Below are 17879 nucleotides of genomic sequence, written 5' to 3'. Positions count from 1 at the left end.
ATGAAATAATAACATTCACAGTTCTTCAAAATAGTACTAATGCAATGGACATTTAGTTCAATGACCAATATATATTTAAAGTCTTACAGTGTACAGAAAATTGCATTACCTGTTTCTTTTTCTTTTTGACATTAAAATGTTTCTGCAATGAATAGTTATACAAACGATTTGATAAAAATTGTGTGGTAACACATTCAATAAACTCTTCAGCACTCCATTCAAACGATCCATACACAAAGCACAAGCACACCTCACACATAGCATAGCTACTTAACACCTTGATTCCATAAAAACTTAATAATGATCTTCATCAAATTCATAATGCAAATTACAGATATACCCCAGGTGTGGGGTATCCGGTAATACTTCAATCAGTTAATTCCTTCTCCTACACACACCCATATATGCTAAATATCTTGCATACAGCAGCTGTTATAAATGTTATGGCAGACACTAAATATTCAACAACTATTAAAACTTGAAAAACTAAAAATTTTAGCAATGTAGGTTAGTATACAGGTAACACTGAGCTACCATTCCTGGTAAGACATTCCTAGTTCCAATTATATTCATCATCAGCTGCTGACATAAAGTAATATGAAGGCTATGTTTCAAAATGCCATTTCATCATGGTTAGTGAAAATAATTAAGTACACCATTAGTAGGGTTTTTTCTCCCTCTATTTAACTCATTTTCTACCTCTAAAAAAACTATTTTCAGCATGTGGGTTAATCCCCAAATCTTAGAAAGCTGTCAGCCAATCCATGCATGTGCACTTGCCAGTGTTTCAAATGTGGAGGAGACATGAATTAGGCTATAGCCATTAAAATGTGGCTTCTAGTTAGTCAATGTCACAGTAATATAATTAGGGGTTCTGAGATTCATGTTTTAGACAATTCAGATTTTTGTTTCTGTTTAGTTGGAGAATGAATTTTAGGACAAGTGCTTTAGATGCAGCCCAGTTCGTTGTTTCTTTTAAAGAATGTTGTGGTTGTTCTTCTCAGTGTATTCTACTTGTAATAATTCTACCTGAAAATCTTATGGAAGAAATATGTTTTTCTAGTTGAGTTAGTCTAGTTAATTTGCCAGCCATCATAAAGCCCAGTAAAATGGAAACATGTAATGATGAAATATGCTAAGATGATTGTGATGGGGTACTTTGTGACAGTTATGCTACTGATTAATTAAAAACACAACTGATTGATCAAATGAGACCTCAGTTACCCCTTAAATTAATTATAAAGATGATTTCAACAACAATTGCAAAATATTGTCCAATGTGAATAATTGCGTTTCAACAATATTTTAAAGTTTCTGGATATGATAGTAAAGTTACAAAACATGGATAACTAGAACCTTTCTTAGAGAAATGTTATGGAGGGTTATTAGTGAAAACATCTAAATGAACATCTGGCATGGTTACACGCTTCTTGATTGTGCTATTCTGATATGAAGACTTGCTACCTGAACATGGTATTCTGATGTGAAGACCTGCATTTAAAACACGAACATTTGTTTACACTGCTTGTCATGGAAAGTGAATTACACCCACAGTAATGTGGCCAGCTGTAGGGTTTTCATTGTACAACATGTACAATGCAAGCATTATAATAATTCAAACTCATTCACATAATCACATACAGATTTCCCTTTTAAACCTGAAACACATACTACACAGGTCCCACAGCTGCAACTGAAGTCAGATCATTTGTAATGAAATTCTATTATTGTGTTGTATTGTAGTGTTGTTTTTTTAGCAAATGTCTCTATCCAAGGTGAATTGGAGATTATCAAAGTGAGACAAATATGGTGTGTCAGAAAGAAAATCTGCATTTTGAAAACCAATGAATCCCCCCAAAATAAATGTTGCGTGTACAAGGTGTTTATTTATACTATTCAATGTATTTTACTTAATTTTATTTTATTATTATTTATTATTATTTTTATTTCTTGGCAGACACCCTTATCCAGGGCAACTTACAACATAAGTGCAAAACTTACAACATAAGTGCAAAACTTACAACATAAGTGCAAAACTTACTTTTTTGCAACATGAATGCTAATAATAGAAATTTGAATGAACATAGGAATTAGCTCACTATTGCTGCAAATGTGGAACTGTATTTTGAAGCAAAAATTGAAGCTGTAGGTAATTATGTGAGTATTGTTGTTTTTTTATATATATTGTTTACAGTATACAAGTGTACAAAGAAACCACACATAGACATATGCACTAGACATATGTCATAAGTTATTACTGTGCAGCCAAGTGAGATTTCAGTCCACCTTACTGGGTAATAATATATATATATATATATATATATATATATATATATATATTTTTTTTTTTTTTATGAAACATTTTTTATTGATAAAAACAACAAAATTCAGTACAACAATAAAGAGATTGTGCATACACATTACATTTTCAAATATACAAAATGTATAATGTCTTTAAAATAACTAGCATTCAATTGAAACATTCAGGGATTGCTAAAGTTGGCTCATATTAACATAAAGCATAAAATACATATTTTAAAACAAGGTTTCCTATGAAATAATGTCAGTATAGGTATATATACAAGATAATTAGGTTCATTATAAATTGAATAATATACAAAAGTATATAACCATTATACAGTTAGCCTGTTATTCTATATTTTTATGTTCACAACATATATAACCAAAAATGTGTGGAGTTAAAACAAGCAATAAACAAGTGTTGAATTGATTCTTCATTAGTCAAACAAAAAACATTTTCCTTTATATTTGGAGTATATTTTGGTGCTATTATATGGGTAGGATTTTCAATATATATATGTTTTAATATATTAATCTTATTATATTTGTTAAAATATATTTTTACAAGACAGACCAAACAATGTCCATTTAACTTTATATTCTTAAGTCCATTGAAACTCTGCTGCTCGCATAAATTGAGTTCCAGATACAGGAGTTGGATTTTTTTGTATGTACATAGATATTATCTTTCCACTAATGTACCCCTATAATTAGATACATATACATTGTCTGTTTTTTTATTTTTTATTATTGTTTCTTGTAATATCAGAGTATTACTTGGAACAGCATCAAAGACAATTGCATACTCTCTTAGGGAGATTGGTATGTAAAATCTATTCTGAAATTCAGTGTATATAATTGACCTTCTGGGTGAATTAATTAATTTAACAGTGTACTATATTGTTATTAAACCATTGTTCCAAATGTAAAGTTTTGTTATTGTACTTAATCCAATTATTATTTCATATGAAAAATGTGTGCGGGACAAAATTATGTTTGTACAGACATGAACAAATGTTAAAGCCTGCTTGTGAAAAATTGCCAATTTGATTGGTAGCTTACCATTATCGTACTGAGAATGGCAGCATTTACCTGTGTGTTTTGACCTTACTCAAGACAATATGCTCCAGTCAAAGATTAAATTACCCTCTCCCTCTCTGGGTTTACATCATTTTAGTTTATTGCACTTGGGACGAGCATAATGATAATAGGAAACAAACAAAAAAGAAAAAACAGCTTTCCACATTGCCATTAACCTGAAATACACCATTGCCAAGCATGAATCGTCCATCAGCAATTTACTTTACCTTAAAATCCACAATAAACTGACCAGTTATATTGCATTTTTAGATGCAGTAATTTAATTAACTGTTTTTGTAATTTTTATGTAATTTACTTGAGTAATTGGGATTGGGGTCCTTCTCTGGGGCTGTTTTCTTTGGCCACAAACCTGTTTGTCCTGAGTTTACGGGCCAAACGTCCACATGCACCATCACTATCACTAAGTTAAAAACACAGCATGTAAACTCCCCCAATGTAACAAATAAGTTGAGGTCACCTACAAGTTGAAAAGCATAATGTGGAATAGAATTACACATGCTGTATTTAAAAAAAAAAACTTTTCATTCAGTTAATTTTAATTATTTTATTAAATAATGTAAAGTACAAAATATTGAATCTACCCTTAATGTTTTTATTGGTAATAGTTCTAATTATATGGGTTTTGTTTCTCCAGATAAACTTATTGTTTTAGTAAAATTTTAAACTTGATATTGTAAAGTTAATATGCAGTTACGTGTTATTTTAGGTAACACTGAGCTGTATGACATTCCTGGTTTATTTAACATGATTTAATTTATTCATCTTAAATTAAACTATATATTTAAGTTTCAATAATGTACTATTACATTACTCTTTAACCCCTGATCATTTGATTGTTTTGGCTGTGAAAAGCAAAGACTTCCGAGACAATTAAAGATTTCTGTTCATACCTGTCCTTCAGTATGCAGTTATGCGGTTAAGATTATATACTTCATTATACAATTCAATAATTGCATCATATAATTTGAATAAAACATTTTATAGTACATAACATGATAAAATACATCATGTAATACAATATAATGAGCAGCGTATACAGTAGCCTCCGAGAAATGCCAGAGAGAAAACATATTTTTTTATTTTTTCATTTAGTTTTATTACAAAGTCACAAATTATATAAATTAATAAAGTATTTTCTAAAAAACATTGATAAAAATACCCACATTTCTGATTTTATTTTGTTGTATACATTTTATTTAGTTTAATTGCTACATTTTATTTACATTTATTTTGTATTTTCAAAACAAATTACATATATATATATATATATATATATATATATATATATATATATATATATGTCTATGGAAAAAGGTTACCCTGCAGCCAATCTATCTGGCATTTTGTGCAAAGAGAATTGTGGGACTTCCGTTTCCAAACCAATGAACGATTGAGGTTCTTCATGTTGATGTTCTGAATGCAGGTCTTTATATCAGAATACCACAACAAGGAAGCACGTAACCATGCTAAAAATGCACCTAATTTGTGGGACATATGACCCTCCATAAAATATACTGAAGCATGTTCAATTGTATGCAAATGAATAGAATGATTAGGAAACACTGTTATAACACTAGTTGTATACTTCTATGAAGTTCTAAGTAATTGCATGAAAGGTTACTTGTAGGTTAAACTTAATTCTTTGGTTTTTCTTTTTACAATGTAGGTTAATCTTCATTATTTTGATAGAAGGGTATTGATGTATTTAGTTTATTGATTTTGGATGTATGTGCCTTTATGAAATCTATCTTACTATATTCAGACAAAACTTCAATGTATGACATTCAGGTGGTGAAACTTGTATTTATTACACATTTTCTCACAAATGCACCTCAATTTTATGTTTTGTCTAGTATGGATGTTGTAAAATGCATCTGCATTTTTCTGTCTTAAGTTACTGTACAAATGATACATATATAGATAAAGATGTAAATGTGCATATATGGGGATTGATGTCTATGAAAACGTTTTCATAGACATCAATACAGTAAAGAACAGTACAGTAAGAATACAGTAAAGAAAACATGTATGCGTGTATATACATATACAGATGTGCTCGAATTTGTTGGTACCCCTCCACAAAAAACGAGGAATGCACAATTTCCTCTGAAATAACTTGAAACTGACAAAAGTAATTGGCATCCACCATTGTTTATTCCATATTTAATAGAAATCAGATTTTGATTTTGATTTTGTTTTTCAACATGATATTGTAAATAAAACAAATGAAAATGTCATGGACAAAAATGATGGGACCATCAACCTAATACCCTTAGAGGCAATCACTGCAATCAAATGTTTTCTGTAGCCCTCAATGAGACGTCTGCATCTGTTAACAGGTAGTGTGGCCCACTCTTCCTGAGCAAACTGCTCCAGCTGTCTCAGGTTTGATGGGTGCCTTCTCCATACTGCAAGTTTCAGCTCTTTTCATAGATTTTCGATAGGATTCAGATCAGGACTCTTCAGAACAGTCCAATGCTTTGTTCTAATCCATTCTTGGGTGCTTTCAGCTGTGTGTTTTGGGTCATTATCCTGTTGGAGGACCCATGACCTGAGACTGAGACAGAGCTTTCTGACACTGGGCAGTATGTTTTGCTTCAGAATGCCTTGATAGTCTTGAGATTTCATTGTGCCCTGCACAGATTCAAGACACCCTGTGCCAGGCACAGCAAAGCAGCCCCAAAACATAACCGAGGCTCCTCCATGTTTCACTGTAGGTATAGTGTTCTTCATTTTTTTGTCTGCGAACATAGAGCTGATGTGACTTGCCAAAAAGCTCCAGTTTTGACTCGTCTGTCCAAAGGACATTCTCCCAGAAGGATTGTGGATTGTCAATATGCATTTTAGTAAATTCCAGTCTGGCTTTTTTATGTTTTTCTTTCAAAAGTGGAGTCCTCCTGGGTCTTCTTCCATGGAGGCCACTTGAACTTCTCAATAATATTTGCAACTGTTGTCACAGGAACATCGAGCTGCTTGGAGATGGTCTTGTAGCCTTTACATTTACCATGCTTGTCTATTATTTTCTTTCTGATCTCCTCAGATAACTCTCTCTCCTTTGCTTTCTCTGGTCCATGTTCAGTGTGGTGCACACAATGATACCATACAGCACAGTGACTACTTTCCTCCATTTAAATAGGCTGAATGACTGATTACAAGATTGGAGACATGTGTGATACTAATTAAAGAAACTAATTAGTTTAGAATATCACTATAATCCAATTATTTATTATCTTGTCTAAGGGGTACCAATAAATGTGTCCATGCCATTTTAGAATATCTTTGTAGAATGAGCAATAATTTTTCCCAGCTTCTTTGCTTTATTCTATGACATACCAAAGGCATGCAAGTATACATGATGCAATAGCTTTTAATTTCATCACTTTTCAGGAGGAATGAAGCATTATTTCAATGAGCTGTAAGGGTACCAACAAATTTGAACATGTCTGTATATATACAGTACTGTGCAAAGGTTTTAGGCAGGAGTGAAAAAATGTAAGAATGCTTTCAAAAATAGACATGTTCATAGATTATATTTATCAATTAATTAAATGCAAAGTGAGTGAACAGAAGAAAAATGTACATCAAATCAATACTTGGTGTGACCACCCTTTGCCTTCATGACAGCATCAATTCTTCTAGGTACACTTGCACAAAGTCAGGGATTTTGTAGGCATACAGTCAGGTGTATGATTAAGCAATTATACCAAACAGGTGCTAATGATCATCAATTCAATATGTAGGTTGAAACAGAATCATTAACTGAAACAGGAACAGCTGTGTAGGAGGAATAAAACTGGGTGAGGAACAGCCAAACTCACCTAACAAGGTGAGGTTGCTGAAGACAGTTTACTGTCAAAAGTCATACACCATGGCAAGACTGAGCACAGCAACAAGACACAAGGTAGTTCTACTGCATCAGCAAGGTCTCTCCCAGGCAGAAACTTCAAGGCAGACAGGGGTTTCCAGATGTGCTATCCAAGCTCTTTTGAAGAAGCACAAAGAAACAGGCAATGTTGAGGACCGTAGACGCAGTGGTCGGCCAAGGAAACTTACTGCAGCAGATGAAAGACACGTCATGCTTACTTTCCTTAGTAATCGGAAGATGTCCAGCAGTGCCATCAGCTCAGAATTGTCAGAAAACAGTGGGACCCTGGTACACCCATCTACTGTCTGGAGAATCTGGTCAGAAGTGGCCTTCATGGCTCAACTATGCATGAAAACACAGGAACTGGGCTGCAGAAAAATGGCGGCAGATGCTCTGGGCTGAAGAGTCAAAATTTGAAATATTTGTCTGTAGCAGAAGGCAGTTTGTTCACTGAAGGGCTGGAGAGCGGTACACGAATGAGTGTCTGCAGCAACAGTGAAGTATGGTGGTGGTTCCTTGCAAGTTTGAGGCTGCATTTCTGCAAATGGAGTTTGTGATTTGGTCAGAATTAATGGTCTCCTCAATGCTGAGAAGTACAGGCAGATACTTATCCATCATGCAATACCATCAGGGAGGCATCTGATTGGTTCCAAATTTATTCTACAGCATGACAACAACCCCAAACATACAGCTAAAGTCATTAAGAACTATCTACAGCGTAAAGAAGAACAAGGAGTGTTGGAAGTGATGGTATGGCCCCCACAGAGCCCTGATCTCAACATCATCGAGTCTATCTGGGATCTTATCTCTAAGGCTCTGCATTCTGTTGCTTCACTACATCTTGTTGTTTAACAAAACTTGCTGTGTTAGCATCCTTGACCAAGAGGTTATTCATTCCTAAAGTCTATGTAGTAAGTCATTTAAATGTCTCTTGTTAATTAGTTATAATTTGCTAAGTAAGCTTGTTTGCACCAATCAAGAAGGAAAGAACTGTCTTCTCTGTCTTGTGCACAACCCATAAAATACCAAATGTAACTTAAAATTGTTGAGACTGTCTGAGGAAACTTCTCCTGTCAGGCTCCCCTGCAGCTGCCGGAATAAAGAATCAACCTTCTACCACACACCGAGTCTCTTGCTATTTTCTGCAACTCTTCACAACTGAGGCTGCATAAATCCACAGAAGAACTGTGGTTAGATCTCCAAGATGTTCGGGCTAACCTACCTGCCGAGTTCCTTCACAAACTGTGTGAAAGTGTACCTAGAAGAATTGATGCTGTTTTGAAGGCAAAGGGTGTCACACCAAATATTGATTTTATGTAGATTCTGTTCACTCACTTGGCATTTAGTTCACTGATAAATATAATCTATTAACATGTCAATTTTTGAAAGCACTCTTACTTTACAGCATTTCTAAATCTTTTGCATTGTAGTTTGTATGTGTGTATATACACTCACCTAAAGGATTATTAGGAACACCTGTTCAATTTCTCATTAATGCAATTATCTAACCAACCAATCACATGGCAGTTGCTTCAATGCATTTAGGGGTGTGGTCCTGGTCAAGACAATCTCCTGAACTCCAAACTGAATGTCTGAATGGGAAAGAAAGGTGATTTAAGCAATTTTGAGCGTGGCATGGTTGTTGGTGCCAGACGGGCCGGTCTGAGTATTTCACAATCTGCTCAGTTACTGGGATTTTCATGCACAACCATTTCTAGGGTTTACAAAGAATGGTGTGAAAAGGGAAAAACATCCAGTATGCGGCAGTCCTGTGGGCGAAAATGCCTTGTTGATGCTAGAGGTCAGAGGAGAATGGGCCGAGTGATTCAAGCTGATAGAAGAGCAACTTTGACTGAAATAACCACTCGTTACAACCGAGGTATGCAGCAAAGCATTTGTGAAGCCACAACACGTACAACCTTGAGGCGGATGGGCTACAACAGCAGAAGACCCCACCGGGTACCACTCATCTCCACTACAAATAGGAAAAAGAGGCTACAATTTGCACAAGCTCACCAAAATTGGACAGTTGAAGACTGGAAAAATGTTGCCTGGTCTGATGAGTCTCGATTTCTGTTGAGACATTCAGATGGTAGAGTCAGAATTTGGCGTAAACAGAATGAGAACATGGATCCATCATGCCTTGTTACCACTGTGCAGGCTGGTGGTGGTGGTGTAATGGTGTGGGGGATGTTTTCTTTGGCACACTTTAGGCCCCTTAGTGCCAATTGGGCATCGTTTAAATGCCACGGCCTACCTGAGCATTGTTTCTGACCATGCCCATCCCTTTATGACCACGATGTACCCATCCTCTGATGGCAACTTCCAGCAGGATAATGCACCATGTCACAAAGGTCGAATCATTTCAAATTGGTTTCTTGAACATGACAATGAGTTCACTGTACTAAACTGGCCCCCACAGTCACCAGATCTCAACCCAATAGAGCATCTTTGGGATGTGGTGGAACGGGAGCTTCGTGCCCTGGATGTGCATCCCACAAATCTCCATCAACTGCAAGATGCTATCCTATCAATATGGGCCAACATTTCTAAAGAATGCTTTCAGCACCTTGTTGAATCAATGCCACGTAGAATTAAGGCAGTTCTGAAGGCGAAAGGGGGTCAAACACAGTATTAGTATGGTGTTCCTAATAATCCTTTAGGTGAGTGTATATATACACATACATACATACAGGTTTCCTTTACTGTATTATTTGCATACTTTTTGACTAAACAGCTTTGAAGTTGTCTTCAGAAAGGAGCCAAATTAGTGGTTTGTTCCTCACATAATTTATTTTATTTGAATACAGCTAAAATGTGACTATTCCCATTGTATTGTTGAGCATAACAGGAACCACGAGCGGCTTGATTCTTTATTGCAAATCTCTTTTTTTGTTATGTTTTATTATATTTTATTTCATATAGCTAATGTGAACAATTCACAGTGCTAACACTTAAATTGAATCCAGTGCATGGATGCAACACTATTTATTGCATTGAGTTAAGAAAAAAAAAATCCCTACACAAATATCAAAACAATTATCTTTTTCCTAACCGGAACATGACAAGTAACCAAGCAGTAAGGGATGTCTAAAGAAGCATGAATGGTTATCAAAGGAGAACTGCAAGTCTTGATCTTTTTTAAGGAATTATTTATTAATCCTATTGTACTGGTAAATCTGTTACCATATATATATTTTAAACCAATATAATTAATTACAACAGTGATTTCAAATGTTAGCATACTTTAAAATGGTTTATCTTTATTGGGTAAACAGATTTTTTTTGTAGTTAGTATTTATGATGCCAATAAGCCAATAAAATATGATGCCAATTATCTAAAGACATTCTGATTTTGTCCCCCCGCCTGTGTTTTATGCATGGTCAATTCATTTTTAGGGTACAACAAGTGACATTTGCTACTATAACACTACACACCCTGCATGTAAATGGGATGCTAATGCTGGCAGTAGTTTTCTGTGAAATGCAAGAAAATAAAATCAGGTAGCATGGTACAATGTCAGAAAAATTGCTGTAACATAGGTTACCTGTAAAACAGTAGTTGCTTGAATTTCAGGACCTTGTTCCCACAGCAATAAACAGGTACCTCATTGTGTATATAACCATCTTTGGTTTGTTAATTTTTCAATTGGATTTAAAATATTTGTTATTTCTATTTAGACTTTATATCATGCAAACTTGTTCAGTTAATGAAGGTCTGAATAGCCCTCGAATGCAGCTGAAATAGACAGATACTACACCTTGTTGTAATCTCATTTTGAACCAGTATCCCAATTTCATATGAATCCTAGAAAAACTTTTATTTTCAAAATATTATGAAACCCCAAAACAAACGCAATAAAAAAAAATCATGACTGTGGTAACTAAATATAAAGTACATCTGAGCATTCTAGGGTACAGAATAATTTAAAACCTGTATTATTTTATTATTTTTGTGGATTTTTATTTACATAGTATAATTTGTGCTTTAAGTAAAACAGTAAAGAAGTACATACTGTGTTAGAAGTCTTTTTGACATCATCCAGGGGCAAAAGTTCCGAATGCAGGAGACAAAGTGCTGAAGATCTTGCTAAGAGTCTAAACGATGTGCTTTACTGACAATAGCAAAGGCACCTGTGTATTCACTTCAGTTTTTAGAAAATATACTCAATCCCAGGCTCCACAAGTGCACTGTGTCTTGGTTCTTCTTGTCTGTAACTACTACACTTCACATTTATTACAAAAATAACTTAAAAAGGCAACATGTTACTCTTGTATGGTCTGGAAGTAATGGCTTTGGAAGCCTTTTGCAATTCCTGATTTTCAATTAGGGGGAAAACAAGCACAACTGAGAGGAAAGTACTGTACCAAAGGCTTTTCTGGTGTAAGAGTCTTGTCCGCTTTCAGCTCCAGAGACACACATTGCTTGTGGAATGACAGGTGGACCCCGTCCCAGCTGGAGAAAGGTACAGTTTTCCATTTGGGCAGACACACAGCTCATAGACAGTCTGTTTTGGGACTGCAGAGCCAAGTGAAGTTGTAGAGGTGCCAAGTGGAAGATTCCCCAATCGGATTGTGTTTGCATTTAAAAATATCTGTGAAAAAAACACATAATAAATTTAAATGATTTTACTTTTAATTTGTAGGCATATTATCCTGAAGAGTGTCTTCACAGATGTAAATAAAAATTCAAAATTTAAAAAGAACAAAACAATTTAAAATACATTTGAAACAAGGAAACAAAATTAAAATGGCACTGACAGTTACTTAATCAGATAAAAAATAAGCTTTCAAATTATGCACATGGTGATTATGTTATCTGAGACCATATAGTTTGCATAACTGCTTATGTTAAAATGAAAATTAACATGACTTGGAATGGAAAAAAACAACAAAGTCAAATGGAAAACAACAGTAATACATCACATAATGTAATGCTTTGAATTCGCATATTAACAGTAGATTAATGATCTATTTCTATGTTCTATAATACTCATCCGTTACTTTGGGGTTTACACTTGTATGGTTGTATTCTCTAACAATGCATATTCCTCAAAGCCTGATAGTGTTTGCTTTTTTTGGTAACACTTTACAATAGGTCTCCCTAGTTACAGTGTATTAACATAGTAGGTACTTAGTAACTAAATCTTAGTTACTCATAAGAACAGTGTAATTATGGATTTATTGACATGTAATTAATGTGTAAAAAGTGGGCCATATCTGACAGGGGCATTGGTTTTGTTTCAGAACTGGTGGGGGACAGGAGGTGGGGGGGGGGGCACTGTCAATATGCTGGCTCAGTAGCTAAATCTAGCTGTGTGACAATGTCTTTATGCAGCCGGCTTTGGTCAATTTTAAGGCGACACAGCATCACTGACTCCAAATACTGTGTCTTCTACTCAAGCTATGGAATGAGGAAGGTTTCTAGAAATCTATTTGCCTGTTAGTGTTTTTTTTTTCAATATATAAACTATGCTGACAAATGTATTTTGAATGTTTAGATAACTAATAAAGACAACATTGTGCTCTTGTGATAAGTGCCTAAATAAACTTTAATAATCAAATACATTTGGGGTTCTTCTCTTTGTCCAAAGTCAACATCTGAACAAAAATGTGTCTGGAATTCTGCAGCTCTACTTCAATAGCAGCCAAAATGTTGACAATGATGACGATTAAAGTAAGGATAAACTACAGTGAGGGAAAAAAGTATTAGATCCCCTGCTGATTTTGTATGTTTGCCCACTGACAAAGAAATGATCAGTCTATAATTGTAATGGTAGGTGTATTTTAACAGTGAGAGACAGAATAACAGCAAAAAAAACAGTAAAACACATTTCAAAAAAGTTATAAATTGATTTGCATGTTAATGAGGGAAATAAGTATTTGATCCCCTATCAATCAGCAAGATTTCTGGCTCCCAGGTGTCTTTTATACAGGAAACGAGCTGAGATTAGGAGCACTCTCTTAAAGGGAGTGCTCCTAATCTCAGCTCATTACCTGTATAAAAGACACCTGTCCACAGAAGCAATCAATCAATCAAATACCAAACTCTCCACCATGGCCAAGACCAAAGAGCTGTCCAAGGTTGTCAGGGACAAGACTGTAGACCTACACAAGGCTAGAATGGGCTACAAGACCATCGCCAAGCAGCTTGGTGAGAAGGTGACAACAGTTGGTGCGATTATTCGCAAATGGAAGAAACACAAAATAACTGTCAGTCTCCCTCGGTCTGGGGCTCCATGCAAAATCTCACCTCGTGGAGTTTCAATGATCATGAGAACGGTGAGGAATCAGCCCAGAACTACACAGGAGGATCTTGTTAATGATCTCAAGGCAGCTGGGACCATAGTCACCAAGAAAACAATTGGTAACACACTACGCCGTGAAGGACTGAAATCCTGCAGCGCCCGCAAGGCCCCCCTGTTCAAGAAAGCACATGTACAGGCCCGTCTGAAGTTTGCCAATTAACATCTGAATAATTCAGAGGAGAACTGGGTGAAAGTGTTGTGGTCAGATGTGACCAAAATCGAGCTCTTTGGCATCAACTCAACTCGCCGTGTTTGGAGGAGGAGGAATGACCCCAAGAACACCATCCCCACTGTCAAACATGGAGGTGGAAACATTATGCTTTGGGGGTGTTTTTCTGCTAAGGGGATAGGACAACTGCACCGCATCAAAGGGACGATGGACGAGGCCATGTACCGTCAAATCTTGGGTGAGAACCTCCTTCCCTCATCCAGGGCATTGAAAATGGGTCGTGGATGGGTATTCCAGCATGACAATGACCCAAAACACACAGCCAACGCAACAAAGTGGCTCAAGAAGAAGCACATTAAGGTCCTGGAGTGGCCTAGCCAGTCTCCAGACCTTAATCCCATAGAAAATCTGTGGAGGGAGCTGAAGGTTCGAGTTGCCAAACATCAGCCTCGAAACCTTAATGACTTGGAGAGGATCTGCAAAGAGGAGTGGGACAAAATCCCTCCTGAGATGTGTGCAAACCTGGTGGTCAACTACAAGAAACGTCTGACCTCTGTGATTGCCAACAAGGGTTTTGCCACCAAGTACTAAGTCGAAGGGGTCAAATACTTATTTCCCTCATTAACATGCAAATCAATGTATAACTTTTTTGAAATGCATTTTTCTGGATTTTGTTGTCGTTTTTCTGTCTCTCACTGTTAAAATACACCTACCATTAAAATTATAGACTGATCATTTCTTTGTCAGTGGGCAAACATACAAAATCAGCAGGGGATCAAATACTTTTTTCCCTCACTGCATAAATGTCATTTTCACTTCTGTTTCTGTTTGTTCATAAAACCTGGTGCTTTTTTTTTCCACAGGAAAATATTGAATACTGTCTGCTGTTTTTCTGAAATATTATAATGACGTAGCTTTTTGTTTTGTTTTGTTTTTAATAATTAGGCTGATAGTTCTCAGGGCACTCCAACCTTGATCAAAATGGTTAATGTTTGAATACAAACCTTTTGTTTAACTCAGTATATTGTGTTTGTGTGTATTCTGGTTAGGAATATTTCATTTTAACATTACATTTTAATAGTGATTTATTTTATTTTATTTTTATCACAGAAAACTAGGATCCTTGGTGATGAATAGGGTATTGTATTTATGTCTACCTGTTATTATCAACTGTAATTAATTTGTTATCCTACAAGTGTCTCTGTAAGTTATCCACTCTGTAGTAGAACAAGTGGTTATAAAGTATTTAAAGGATAAGTAAATAAGGGGTAGCTTGAATTAAATAAAAAAACATACCACCAGGTATATATTCAGATTACAGTTACTTTTTGTTGTTGTGTACAGACAGAAGAAATATACTGATATAGAGAAATAAAACCGTTCCATTTTTTGTTTTCATTTAACTATGCATACACAGGAAATAAACATCTGTACGTTTTTTTTGCGGAAAAACCACTGTAGGTGACAGAATTATGAACAAGCGCAATAAGAATTGGAAAAGCAAATACACACCTACAATTCATATATAATAATATGAGTGATCATTTCAAAGGCAAGTAAACCCAGCTTTACCATTTACAAACAAAAAATAAACAAACTGATGTAACTTTACAGAAAATTACAGCTTTGGGAAAAAGAGAAGGCAAGAACTACTCACTTTCACCCACAACTGGATGGCAAGGAGAAGAAATATAAAGAAAGGGCTCACAACTTATCTTAAAAGGTAGGCAAAGTGGTCTGAGATTTGGTCAAGGGTAAGAAATGCATGAGGAACAATGTGTAATTTTTCGGGTCCACATGACTGAAATCCAAATCCAAATCCAAAAACCTTTTTTTGTGAAAAATGTAAATGTACTGATTGATACATATGTATAGTTTAATTAACAATATTTATTAACCCTAAGGAACACAGCATGACATATATGTCACTTACAGAGGCCTCGTAATTTGGGATAACATATTTTCTTCAAGCCTATTAAATGTATGTGAGATATGCATCACACTGTTCCATTAGGATTAATCTAAATATACTTTCCTGTACAGCTGCATCTATGCTGATACATGTTTACAAATATACATTTAGTGATTGCATAATAATTTTCAACAATTAATTGTAATTTCACACTTAAACTATATATAGTATAAAAGCTATTGAAATTGTAGAGGTTTACACCCTTTATGAAGAATCAGGGTTGATATTTTGCTGAACGGTCAGTTTATAAATATTTGTTTCTAACTTGCTGCATTTCACATTACAATCAAATACAATACATTTTATTAGATGACAGATTTTCTGAGATAAAAATGATCAGACAAATGGAATTGTTTAGTGTGGTTCATATCCAAACCTCATGGACATGAATACTTACACACATCATCTCCATGTTATAAAGATGTAAGAAGATTCTGATCGATGCTCTAATTAAACTTCAATAAAACAGCTCACCTCTCCCTCTGTAGAGACAAGCTGCATCTGTTTTCGACAGGTAGCCTTGAAGTCCCCTGCATCTGCACTGATTTCAACCCCCTTTGGAGCTTCCATTGTAAGTGTCCGTGTTGGTGATTCAAGCCTGCAAAATAAGTAGCAATGAATAAATCTCACGCTCTTAAATTATTGACAATTCCTCCCTGTGTTAATGCCTTTGATTGCATATAAACAGCAGACCTAATGTATCATGTTATTTTTAATTGCAATAGGCATTAATGCTACTTTCTCTAAATAAACTCTGGAACATGAGACTCATTATGACTAAGACTATAACTATAATTAACATGGTGCCTTTTACTAATGTATGCCATCTTTATTGAATAAAGAATGCAAAACCTGGAAGTTGAATGATTATATAATAACTACAACAACAACAAAAAACACTGAGTAATATATACTCAGAATGGGATGGACAAGACAAAGAATACTTAACTGGAAGCCACAAGTAAACCATCTGCAAGATTACATGACATAGCAAGATTATATTATTCTGCAAAGTGGGTATATAACTAATGGAATCTGGAAAATTGTAGAGGACTATGGGGAAACATATTTAAGTGAATATGTTATTTTGTTGGACATTTAGTGTGCTTTTCCACTAACTGCTAACCAGTAATTAAATAAGAGATTACAGGACCAAAATGTAGTTTGCACTGCTTGAGGGGATTGCCAGAACACACCAAGTCTTTCAGCCTATGTGGATAGACTACATTTTCTTCTAGCTGTCACCATGAAACAGTAATCGACTGGAGCATGAATGACCACAAATCATATTTAAAATTTGGTAAAGACAAACCTCCTAAGGATTTCTCGTTGTAATGTGTAGAATTTTATATGTGGCTGTTTCCCTCTCCAGACAAACCTGATACACGCGAACATAAGATACGCGGGTCGCTCAATGGATCACGATTAAAACCATCGTGCGACCCAATTCAGAACCCCATCAAGCACCAACACCAGGTATATAGCACTGTGATCAGATAATGACACCGGGAGTATATCTACACCATGCACCTCAGAAAAAAGATTTCAACCTCAAATTGAAATCAATCATAGAAAAGAACTTATATTGAATTGGAAAAAGTGAATTCCTTAACTGAAGGGTTGAACACTCGTGGAGACAAGAAATACATTTTTGCAGGGCAGCTGATGCAGCATTCTGTATTCTTCCGTGTTGGATATATTATCTGTCAATAAGAAAGCTCATCAATGCATTCATATCAGTGCCAATAACTAAACTAGTCAGACATCAGTACATAAACTGGGACAAAGGCATTTTTACCTGAGATGCTGGTTTTCAGTTACCCTCCACTCACCATCTCCCCCCAGTGCCCAAAATATTGATCTGAAGACTACAGAGAAAAATGATAAACCTTGTTTTATTGTCTGGAAAGGAGGAAGCATCTACATATTTACAAATATTTGTGAGTGTCCTGTTGTTTGAGGTGTGACTCATGTATCACGGCTCCATCTATTTTCTTTCTATTCAAGAGAACAACTACCCGTTTGGGGAATTAAGCCCTCACACATTCCAGGATAACAAATTTATATTAGTCATAGGTATCAGAGATAACATCAAAGATCAGAAGCAGAGAAACAAGATCAAAAACAAAGCAAGAAAAACCCCAGAGCAGCTGTGTTGCAATC

The 17879-nt window shown here is 35.4% G+C and overlaps 1 protein-coding gene across 1 annotated transcript in view; it reads right to left on the bottom strand.

The window, feature by feature from the left end:
* Positions 1-11165: 11165 nt before the first annotated feature.
* Positions 11166-17879, bottom strand: part of sgcz (sarcoglycan zeta) — an 84073-nt gene continuing 77359 nt past the window's right edge. Inside the window, exons 6-7 of the mRNA XM_066718284.1 lie at positions 16191-16314; positions 11166-11862 (exon numbers count right to left, since the gene is read on the bottom strand). Coding sequence (XP_066574381.1) covers positions 11671-11862; positions 16191-16314 — 316 coding nt within the window. The 3' untranslated portion in view covers positions 11166-11670. The remainder of the gene's footprint in view (positions 11863-16190; positions 16315-17879) is intronic.

The sequence above is a fragment of the Amia ocellicauda genome, chromosome 12, assembly GCF_036373705.1.
Source record: "Amia ocellicauda isolate fAmiCal2 chromosome 12, fAmiCal2.hap1, whole genome shotgun sequence".
Lineage (NCBI taxonomy): Eukaryota > Metazoa > Chordata > Actinopteri > Amiiformes > Amiidae > Amia > Amia ocellicauda.
The sequence above is the reverse complement of the archived record's forward strand: the minus strand, read 5'-3'. Positions and strand labels throughout refer to the sequence as shown.